Below are 12,154 nucleotides of genomic sequence, written 5' to 3' on the forward strand. Positions count from 1 at the left end.
AAGTCCTAGAGAATTCATATGCCAGCTCAGATGAACTGGTTTGTCATTCTTATAATTCCAGTTTCCATAAGGACTCCTAAAAATCTCTGGTATATCATGGTGCAGTGCATAGACAACCAGATTGAGAGTCAACAGACATGGTTTCTGTCTCCGGCTCTGTCACTGACACACTCTCACCAGGAGCAAATCACTTAACCTTCCCATGCCTCAGTTTGGCAGTTTGTAAAATGGGAATATTTGTGCTCCAATCTCACAGCTATTGAGGGATGTTTTGGGGGCTGGGCAAGGAGTATAGCTATACCCACATGAGTAAGGCAGTGCAGGATTGCGTACTTGGGTGGGAAGAATATAAGTACTTGGTGTGGAATTTCATCTGGATAGCGGGGAGAGTATCCTGATAATACTGGGAATGTCAATGTAAAGTAATGAAGTGGCCTTCTTAGTGATGCAGATGTGAAGAAAGGGAATCACAAGCCGTGCTAGACAATATTTCTGACTGTATTTCTATGGATGTCAATTTTGCAGTGGATTATGTAATGCTCTCATTTAGTTTTAATAGATGTTTGTGGTTTGTTTCTATTGCTTTCTGCTCGAGTGCAGCATGTATCAAATAGCACTGTGTGTGCAAAGCAAACACTGTTGAACGCTATGCTATATTATTTGCAAGTCTCTTGGTGTTGGATTGCTTTGGATTGCACTGTGCTTTGGTTTTGCTATGTTATGCATTCAGAATTGAAGAAGAGGGAATAATTTACTATTCAGGGATTATATTGAATTATTTATAGGTGTGTGTTTCTTGAAACGTTCCTTTTATTTGCATAAGGCATCTCAGCTTAAGCAACTTCACCATTAGACTGTTAGATAAGTATTAAGTGTGGTTGAAGATTGCTAATGATTTCAATCATACAGGTAGAATGAAGTGCTGTAATAAAAAAAAAAAAAAGGGAAGAAAGGGATAATCCTATGTACTGAGCTAATGACCTGCCACAGTTTTGGCACAAAATAAGACCATTGTTCTTATTTGATCAAATTCCTGGGTGCTGACATTAAACAGTCATTTTATACTGTAGTTATAGATTTGAATGAACATCGCATTTGGGATGACTGCTCTCTTTAAGAGGCCTTATTTCGGTTGTCAGGATGAGTAAGTGACAGATGGGATAAGCGTAGTACAGATAAAAGAACGTATACTTCTCCATCAAATCTTACAGCATCTTTACTGCCTGGCGAATGTCTAAGACTCAGGGGCAGACTAGGGAAAATGAGGACAAAACGAGGGCTATGTGGACAAAAATAATCATTTAATCATAGAAGTTAGAGATATGAAAGACCTAGTAGATCCCATCCAATCCAGCTCCCGGCCGGTACAGGATTGTCAATTTGGGAGAAAATAAAGAATTTGTCAAGGAATGACATGTGAATAATGAAAAAATAAGGGCAAGGACCTCTTTGAAAGGAAACTAACATTGTGAAAAAAGGATTTGATGGGTAGCACATGCCACCTTGGGAATCAAACTTTCTTTAGGGCCTGATCCCACAATCACCCCCTGGTCACTAATGTAAGAGATCCTGGGCCAGTCCTGAAAATTGCTGATTGGCATCCACTTCCAGAGAGAGCCAATGAGAGGTGAGCAGTTCAGCATCTTGCAGCAGTTGCAAAATTAGACTCTTACCTCTATTCTGCACCTGGGCTCCTTTATTTCCTTGTTAAACTTTCTGTTGCCACTGCCCTTCCTCCTATATCAGGTGTTTCTGCCCTGTTGGCTGGTAGCAGATCCAGTTATTGACTATGCTTCTGCTAACCAGTCTGGTTTTAGATGTTGCAGAAATATTAACCAGAGATTAATTTACATGTAAAGGAGACCAGAAGAGGAAAAGCTTGTGTGGGCTTATTCAGTTGCCAGCTGAGGCTGGGGAAGGCACCATAAATGTGGGAGTTAGGATTTTAGAAGGTATGTAAATACCTGCTGTGTATTCTCTGATCTTGTGGACTTTGTGACAAGAAGGAGATGTCACTCATCCCAAGAGACAGAATTACTGTGAGCCGTATTTGTCATCCTGCTCGGGGCTCTGTGTTTTGACTGACTGTCAATACTCCCTCTTGTCATATATGTAAACTGGGAAGAATGGGAACTGCCAGCTAATCAAACGGCAGGACTATAAGCAGGTCAAAGTAATACTGTATGGACCATATTTAAGAAAGCTTATGGGGCTTCAGTGAGCCTGAAGAAAATGCTGTCTATGCTTCTTTATTCTGATGCAGCAAAGGAGTCTCCTGGGGGTGAAGGTTTCTCCTCTTGTTTGCAGAGTTTAATCATCGTTGTTATTTACTATTGATATTGCAATAGCGCCCAGAGACCTAGTCAGGACCCTGCCCTGAAATGCTGAAGGGGGTCTGTATAGTGTCCAAATAACTCCAGGGAAGTGCAGTGGCTTCATGCTGGGGCTAGTACATTATTTAAGCAGAACAAGAGTGGGTAGAGGTAAGGCCTGAGGAGAGAGAACAGAGAAGATGGGGAGAAGCAGCATAGCAGGAAGGCTGAGGTGTGGGGAAGAGATGAGAAAAAAACAAGGAGAAGGAAGAAAAAAATAATCATCTAATCACAGATTTAGAGACAGGAAGGACCTAGTAGGTGCCATCCAGTCCACCTCCCTGCCTGCATGGGATTGTTCCCTGCAGTATGGTTTGTTCAGGCTCCATTTAAAAGCCTTAAGTGAAGATGTCTCTCATCTCCCTTGGGAGGCTCTTGTGCAGCCTGAAACTGATCATGCTTAGAAAGCTTTCCCTGCCCTTCAGACTAAATTTGTCCTTCCTTGATTTTGTCCTATTGCTCCTGGGAGCTAAGGAGGCAGGGAACTGGAGGAGAAGGAGAGGAGGAAACAGTGTGGGGGAAGGAAGACACTGAGAAGACTGTGGTGGGGAGGAGAAGCAGGAGATGTTGTAGATAAATGGCGGAGAAAGGAAAAACAAAAGGAAAATATAAAGGAAACAAAGTAGAATGGCAAGATGTGGAGAGAGAATGGGGGAAACGAAGAATATAAGAATGGGGGGGAGGGAAAGGGGGGGGAGTTTGACTAGTGACCATCTGGTCCCTAATCTCCCCTGAAAACCAGTTGGACATAAATGTCACCTTTAGTCCTTCCAATAGAGTCCCTCATTGCCATGAGTAATTCTGAAATACCAGGCAGCTTAAACTCCATTATATACACAGCTAGAAGGTTAAACAATGTTGGTGTTTATTCTCCAGTGTCAAAAGCCTTAATAGCTATTATTTTCCATGCATAGCTAGGAGGAACCTCTCCCCTCCATACACTCCCTCCTCCCAATGGTTTTAGTTTTCTCACGGAGCGTTTTCTTTGCATTTGCCATAACGCAGTAGCATTATCTGAAAGCAGGAAAGTTCGCTGAGTTGGTTTGGAAATGGGGCTAGCTTGACAGAAATGCAGTGTTGGTAATACATCTCCTTTAATACAAATTAAATGCAATATAACCATATTATATACCTCTTGAAATTGAAGCTATAATTGTAGCAACCTGCATGGTATTTGGAGGGAAAAGCCCAGTTTGCAGGAGGGAAGAGTTCGGAGGAGGCACCAGGAAGTTAATTATATGTGACTAGAACCAATGCTAGCTGCCATTACAGCATCTCTGTAAATAGTTCTTTTAACAAAGAACCAGTGTAATTTTACAAGTATATGATCCTCTAATTTTATTCCTTAGCATGTGGTACATGCAACGCTAATGGAAGGGATAGCACAACCTTAACTATAATGCTACAAATATAACACGTATATCTTGACTATGAAACAAAATCTTAAACATCATAGATGTTGCTTTTAGGAGAAGTAAATATTTCTCTGCCTATATATAGGGATTTACATTCATGTATGACCACGCATCAAGATAAGACTATGTCTTCAGCCAATTCTACTACTGTGAGGAATTTAAAGACTCATCAGAACTGTATATGAAAACTTTAGTATGTAAAAATATGGTGTACTTTTTTTTTTTTTTTAAAGTAGGCACAGGACAATAAAAGGTTTCTGTTCATCAAACAATTTTGTTGCTTGTGCATGAAAAGCATCTTAGCAAAGGTAGTTTTGTGTCTTTGTGATGTTTTTGCGGCTGATTTCTGCATGTATGTTTGTAGATCCTCCTGCATGAATTTTTATAATGGGTTGCCATTTGATTTTAATATACTTCAAAGCATTATCACTGGTGAAGGCTTACTGGATTTTAATTAACCTTGCACTGATAATACGGCTCTTTAAGCCAATTTCAGACATCTGAATGATTCCCTTTTCCCTTAAGCTTTCGATTATTTTTCTTCCTTGCTCCTTGTTTAATAATTTTGTGATATTTTTTGAAGATTGCAAATCAGTCCAAGAGAAAATAGCAGAGGCAATTGAAAATGGTCATCGTTTGAGTTCTGAACCTGAGCCCAGTGATTCCAGTACAGATGAAGAAGAGGAGAACTTAACAAGTACAGCTCATGATATAAAAGAAGGTGAGGTTAACTAATATGATCAGGGGCCTGGATTAAGTTTCACTCTGCATTGAAAAGCCATTTATAGTACAGTTAGTTCCCTCTTTCACCTTCCTTTTCATCTCTGCCTTCTGCTTTCCTTTTCTTTCCTCCCCTGAATAAAATTGTTGTACTGATTAGTTAGCCTCTAAAACGGTAAAGCTTGCAAAACTGATACCATTTAGGAGCTGACAATGATTCTGGATAAAGAGTTGAGGCCATGAAAAAGTGATTGCTAGTGGAGATTGCTTCAAAAAATAGGAATCTGGTAAATTTCACTTTGCTTCCAGCCTGTCAACCCGTATGTTAATATGAGGCCTAATGGGGAAATGCAGTCTTACGCCAGGATGCTTCTATTTATATGAATGGAAAAGGTATCACCTTTCACTGGAATGATCGTCAATATGAATGAAAGTGCCAATGGTCTGAGTCCCAGCCTAGAGTTCAACAGACTATATTGTGTCCCCAACTCACCTTCCTAGAGCTTGGCATTATTGATAGTAACACAACAAAAACCTCAATTGGAGCTTGGCTTTTCCCAGGGTTTCCATCCAGGATTTTCTCTGGACTCACCAGTTCCTGCCTGGAATCTTAATCCAGGATTTTAACATCAGAACCAAGGATTGCTGAACAGAAGAGCCCTGCATTTTTATTCTGGGTTTTAGAGTCAGCCAAGTTACGTTCGCAACAAACCCTAATGAACGTAAATGTTAAGGTGGTTCTTCAAAATAGAAGTGAGGTTCAGAGACACATAATGGAAAAAAGAATAAGGCCATAAATTGTTTGATTTCAACTTCCCTGGTTGTATCTGATTATCACAGAATATATCACGGTGGCCTCTCAAATGCCTGGAATATTCTGTCCCCAAAGAAAGAAAGAGTTCACTGGTAGAGTAGTGATGCTGCAGTATCCTCTGGAATAGCAGATTGCTTTGCATCAGATGAATGCTTGGACTGGGAGTTTGGAACCCACCATTTCTGGTGGATTCAATTTTCTTTTTCATTCACTAGGGCCAAAATTTTCAAAAATGACGGGTAATTTTGGGTGCCAAGTTTCAGACAACTTAAAGGGAGCTTGAGTTTCAGGTGGCTTAGGTTGGGCACCCAGAGATTGAGATACCCAAAGGCACTAATGACTATTTGAAACCTTGGCCTAGATGTTTATCTAGCTTTATTACACAAGACGTTGCTTTTAGGCATTAGCAAAATGCAGCTGATTTGTGAGTAAATCACATAGGCATAGACAACTTATTTTTCACATTTACAGTAACATACACATTTGGCTACTCAAATAAATATAGACAATGTTTCTATAAAGTAAATGGTGCAGTTCTTTGTGATAGTACCTTTCTTTATTCCTGTTCTCCTCCTTCATGAATTACAGAAGCTTTCAGATTCCAAAATTTGCCAGGTTTGATTGTGTTGTACTGTGAACTCTAAATATAATGGCACAGATGGATGCCGTCGGCACTTCAGCTCCCACAATTTTTGCTGCAGACTGTTAAATTACACAGGCATATGGGCCAAAAATCACTATCTTTTTGTGGATTCTACTATGTTTTTTTAAATTAACCTATAAATATAAGGCCCAGTTATTAAAAATAATTACTAATGAACAGTGGGTGTCTGGCAAAATTGCCATGGAGCTTGTTTTCTTACAAACTACAGCTAGAATATCTCCAATTAAAGAACAAAAACTGTTTGTAACACATCAGTCTATTGAAAGAGCATATGTTCATACCTGGATTTTGTCCATTTCCTAACTCAATATAATATTAGTTGCTGGTTAGTTGTGTTGCCTCCGGGAACAAAGTGGTTTCAAAGAGCTGTATTGCTGCATTCAGACACTCCAGTTGTGCTTTGCAGCCTCAGCCAGGAAATAAAACATTCTCTGACTGGGCCTGACTCTATTCTCACATCACAGAGAACACCTTTGAAGTCAATGGAGTGACACTGATGTAGACCAGCATGAGCTCAGAATCAGACCCTCAGGGTTTCATCCCAGTTGTACAAAGGAGCCATGTTTCAATATTAGATAATTGCTGTCAAACAGGTGACCAGACTGGAACAGGATCAGAACTAGAGACACTTTCTAGACCTGACTTTGCCTACAATGCACTTCACAGCTCGTTCTGTGGCTAAGATGATAGCTGAAGCGTATATGGGTGTGCATATATGCGTGTTGCAGGTGGTGAAGCGTATATGTGCATGTTGCAGGTGGCAGAGCTCTGCCCTGCCCTAGCCTGCTCTGCCCAGCTGTGTAATGCCAGTTGCTCTTTTGAATGAGATAGCTTTCATTCGGAATGTATTCTTTGGAGAGGGACCCCCGCTTATGGAACACCCAGCTGACTGTTTTTAAATGCTATTTTTAATAAATACATACAGTTTATTTTTTCTGCATTGAAAATCAAATATTAGCAGCCTCTGTCCCATGGATCAATTGCATATCAATTACTCTCTACAAGCTCTTTTAGCAGAGGAGGAAAGGAGGTGGAATATGCTGACTGCAGTGAACAAAACTGAATGCATCACCAATCTGTTATAATTGGGCGATGATGACTCTAAACCAGGGGTCGGCAACCTTTCAGAAGTGGTGTGCCGAGTCTTCATTTATTCACTCTAATTTAAGGTTTTGCGTGCCAGTAATACATTTTAACATTTTTAGAAAGTCTCTTTCTATAAGTCTATAATATATAACTAAACTATTGTTGTATGTAAAGTAAATAAGGTTTTTAAAATGTTTAAGCAGCGTCATTTAAAATTTAAATTAAAATGCAGAGCCCCCCCGGACCGGTGGCCAGAACCCAGGCAGTGTGAGTGCCACTGAAAATCAGCTTGCGTGCCGCCTTCGGCACGCGTGCCATAGGTTGCCTACCCCTGCACTAAACTATCATCATTCATTGTACTCATAGCATACAGTATTTTTTCACATAAGGGTTCAGGTTCACATTAGCAGAGGAAAAGAAAAAGGGTTATTGTATTAGCTACTTCCAACCCAGAATACTTTGTCCAGTGCCAGCTACCATTTAGTAAAATAGGAAGGAGATTATTGCCTCAAAGAGGGTGCAGCACATGACATAAGTCATTATTCACTCTGCAAATGAAACTTAAAGATGATTTATTAGACATTTTAAGAATTATTGGCAATTGGACTGAGTTTGGATGAAGATTTGAAGTGACCCAAATTCAAGAGTGCCTGGATTTGGTATTTTTGGTCTGAGCCCCTTTTTCTATAAATTATGATGGGGATTGATAAATGAATGGAGAGGCAGGTATTTTTTAACACTGCTAAAAGTCTAAAACCCGAGGGACATATAAAAATGAGGAAGCTGGCAGTAAATATAAATAATCAACTCACTGCAAAGCACATCTATCTGAGAGGGTATTGACGGAGGATGGAGGGCAGGATTTCTGTCAGGTAGCAAAGTGCAATGTGGGGGGTTTAAGCTGTATTAGTCACATGACTAGAGATCATATTATGTGTGGTCAGCTGAGAGGAAAAAAGTGCTGCTGCTTCAATTGATTTTTATTTAGATTTCTCTCTTGCACGCCCTCCAACTCAACCCCCTTTTCTCTCTCTCTTCCTCCACCCATCCCTGATCTCTGTCTAGGGTGACCAGATGTCCCAATAGTATCGGGATCATCTCGACATTAGGGGCTTTGTCTTATATACGCGACTATATCCCCTCCTCCCCCCCAAAAAAAGTATCCTGATTTTTTACACTTGCCCTCTTCTCTGTCCACTCCAGGGCACTCCCTTTCTCACCTGTTCTATCACTGCCACCCTGTTCCCCGTCTGTCCTCAGACTCTCCAGCTGCACAATGCTTCCCCTGGTTTCTGCTCAAATGGACCTGCTTACAGCAGTAAACTCTAGCCTCCTGAGTTCAATGCCACCTGCAGGACAGGACGAAACACTGCAGCCATGTGGGTTCATCCACTGATTCCTCTCTTGGGTCAGTGCTGATATAGAGTGAGGAAAGTGATGTTAGGAAGTTGGCTAGGCTGGCGGAAGGTCCTGGGAGAGCCAAATGGGGAAGGTGAGAACCTATCCATCTTCCTGTGCCAAGGCTGTGGCCCACAGAGCAATGTGCTTCAGGCCAGGGATCTGAACCATCTCTAGGTAGACATTTTAGAGATGGGCTGATGCAGCATGAACACATGTTTAGGCCCAGCCAGGCTAAAGAAGACAGTGACTGAGGGTTGTGGAAATATAAGAAGGTGACAGTGGAATAAATCAAATAAAGGCAGGTATTATGGGCAAGGTGGCCTTTCCCCCACTTTGAATTTTTCATATGTCCCACCAGAGCACAGTGTCTGGAAAGCATGACTCTTTTATTCACTTCAATGACATTTAGGGCCAGTTTTTCCAAAAATATGACCAGATCCTGAATAATGTGTCCAGGCACAGGGGCACTGGCACAAATAGGTAATTGTGCTTGCCAAAGGCTTGATCCTGCACCACTGAATTCAATGAAAGCTTTGGCCATTGACTGCAAAGAGGATAGGATCAGGCCCCAAACGTGCATAAATCATTACCCATTTTGCATGCACAGATGTATATTCTGTCTCCTGTACATGCTTATTTTGCATGACCTATTTCTGCATATTTAAATCTCCGTGCCAAGCCTATGGCTACTTCCTCTATGTACCCTGAGGTCATTTCTGGGCCATGCAACATCATTTTTGTTTCAATTATTTGTGCCTGATGCCAGATGACAGCACTGGAAACAGCCACAGGACAGGTGCATCCTGGGAAGCAGCAGGCCAAGTTTCCCCCCCACATTGCCCAGCCTAAAATCCTTTCACTGATTTGGAACAATGGCATCTCTAATAATCACTTCATAAAAAGCCTTAAAATTAACGTATTTATTACAATAAAACTAATGTTTTGATTATTTCCTCAGATGGAGCCTTCTTGGCAGAAGCAGCAACAGCATGTGAAAAGCAGAAGGCAGCAGAGCAAGGGGTGCAAGAGGGGCAGATGGTGGATGAGGAAAAAGCACTTGAGCAGGAGGAGTTTGTAGCTGAGGAAGGAGCCACTGACACTGAAGAGGCAGGCAATGAAACAGCTCTGGAGCTAGATTTACTGGCTAAGAAAGAAGCAGCAACTGTGATGGGACAGACAGTGGAGAATGTACTTACAGTAAAAGAAGAAGCATCTGAGGAGAAGGCTATAATGGAAGAAGATCTGGAAGAGAATAGGGTAGGAAAGGAAATGGCATTTCAGGGAGAGGAGGCATCTGAGGGAAATGTAGCTGTGGAGGAAGACGTAAATGAAGGAGAGGAGGCAGTGGAAAAGGCAGCATATGAGGGAAAGGTGGTGGAGGAAGTATCATCTGAAGGAGAGGAGGTTGTTGAGGAGGTGCCTGAGGCTGTGGAGGAAGCAGAATCTGAGGCAGAGGAGGCTGTGGGGATGGCAGGAGGTGTGGGAAAGGAAGATGTCGGGGAGGCAGCATCTGAGGCAGAGGAGGCTGTGGAGGAGGCAGAATCTGAGGGAGAGGAGGTTGCGGAGGGAGAGAAGGCTGTGGAGAAGGCAGACGCCGCAGGAAAGGAAGTTGCAGAGGGGATAGAATTGGAAGGAGAGGAGGTTGTGCAGGAGGCAGCTTCTGAGGGATGGGAGACTATGGGAGAGACAGAATTTGTTCTGGAGGAGTCAGTAGAATCAGTGAAGGTTCCCATACTGGGAGCAGCAACTGAAATAGAGGAATCAGTAGAATCAAGAAAGGTTCCCATCGGTGAAGCAGTGTCTGAAGCGGAGGAGGCAGCAGCAGCAGAAACATCTGAGGAGGAGGAGGATGTAATGGAAACAACCCCAGAGGAGGGAGAGACAAGAAATGAGGCCACAGAAGAGGAGTCAGAAGTAGAGGAATCACCACCTCTGAGGGAAGAAACCTCATTGGACAGGGAAATAAAAAGGGACACTGCAATAGAGGAAGGAGCACACAAAGATGGGGAGAGCATAGTGGAAGCATCTGAAGAGGAAGAAGCAGCAGAAGACCCAGAATCTGAAGAGGAGGTAGTAGAAGAAGGTAAACACATAGGGGAGTCAGTGCCTGAGGAAACACCATATATGGGAGAAGAATTGGTGAAGGCTGGTGAGGAGGAAGTGACAGAGGAAACGGAAGAGAAGGTGGTGTCCCAAATAGCAGTTACTGAAAAGAAGTTGGTAATAGAAAAAAAGGTACCTATTGCTGAAGAGGCAACAGATAAATCCACAATAAATGTAGAGGAAGTGGCTGAGGGAGCAGCAGTGGAGGGTGTGGTGGTAACTGAGGGGATGGCAATGGAGGAAGTGGAGGTGGGTGAGGGGGTGGCTGAGGAATCAGCAGAGAGAGAGGGAGAGGGAATGTCAGAAATAGAATCTGAAGAGGCAATGTCAGTGGACGCAGCAGGCAATGGGAAAGTAATGGGCAATGAAACACCATCACAAGGGGAGGAGATAGTAGAGAAATCAGAACCTGGTCAGAAAGAAAATGCAGAAGTATTATCAGACTGGGAGGCTCAGACAGAGGACCCAGGACATGAGGAGGGCATGGAAGAGGAGGAGGCAGGACTGGAAGAGCAGAAGGTGATGACAGAGGGGATAATTCCCGAAGAAGATATAAGATCAGAGAGAACATTGTCTGAGGTGGAGAAATTGATGACACCATCATCTCTGAGGGATGAAGTGGAAGCTGTGGAAGCAGCATCTGAGGTAGAAGGCATGACACAGGAAATAGCATATCACTCAGATGTAGTGGAGAAGGAAGCAGTCCTTGTGGAAGAGATAATGGCAAAAGTGAGACACACTGGTGGGAATGACAGAACGGAGGAGCAAGAGATGGAGACAATGGAGGAGAAAATCACACTGAAACAATTAGACACAAATGAAAAAATAAAAATAGGAAAGACAGAGACTTTGGCCGAATATCCACAAGGGATTCATGGGCTTACGGATCTGCTTGAAGTCCAGCACAAGGAAGAAAGCCTTGCACATATAAAGACAGACACCACAGAAACGTCCATTATAGAAGAGAGAAACTAAGGTGCTCTGTGGCACATGGTGAGTATCTGTATGAGCCAGATTGCTACCTAAAAGAGGAATTGATTTTACTTTTATTACATTCCTTTGTAAGGTGTCCAAGGCTGCAGTACCTAGGCTAGTGCTATCAAAGCACCAGCTCTACTGAATGGTGAAATACAGGGAGGAGATAGATAGCCATGATTTTCTTCCACCATTTATTATATTCTTCACTTTCACTTCAAGGGTTTCCTAAGGGTTTTTATTGCAAAGTTAAAAGTGACTTTGAGTGCATCATGAACATTCACAGCTCTGTTTAATGTCTGTGTCTCATACCTTCATTCACACTGAGTCGTCCATGGGTAGTGCCATTGGTTACACTGGGACTATGTATAGGAAAAAATGTACTTATGGCTGAAGAGGCAATAGATAAAGTCTAGGATTTTTGCCGCCCAAGGCAAAAACAATTTTGGGCGCCCCCCCCCCGGCCCCGCCTCAACTCCTCCCCTTCCCCAAATGCCCAGCCCTGCCTCCTCCCTCCCAGGCTCTCAAGTCTGAGAGGGAGGGGGAGCAGCGGCGCGTGAAACAGCTGTTTCGCGCCCCGCGGCCGCTCGGGATCTCCCCCTCC

General features: G+C 42.7%; 1 protein-coding gene across 1 annotated transcript in view; it reads left to right on the forward strand.

Annotated features, from left to right (window-relative positions):
• LOC112107619 (glutamate-rich protein 3) overlaps nt 1-11,550 on the forward strand; it is a 73,090-nt gene extending 61,540 nt beyond the window's left edge. The window contains exons 14-15 of the mRNA XM_026655644.1: nt 4,371-4,508; nt 9,431-11,550. Of these exons, the coding sequence (XP_026511429.1) occupies nt 4,371-4,508; nt 9,431-11,550 (2,258 nt within the window). The remainder of the gene's footprint in view (nt 1-4,370; nt 4,509-9,430) is intronic.
• Nucleotides 11,551-12,154: the final 604 nt, after the last annotated feature.

The sequence above is a fragment of the Terrapene carolina genome, unplaced genomic scaffold (genome assembly GCF_002925995.2).
Source record: "Terrapene carolina triunguis isolate 2854851 unplaced genomic scaffold, T_m_triunguis-2.0 Scaffold210, whole genome shotgun sequence".
NCBI classification, from domain to species: domain Eukaryota; kingdom Metazoa; phylum Chordata; order Testudines; family Emydidae; genus Terrapene; species Terrapene triunguis.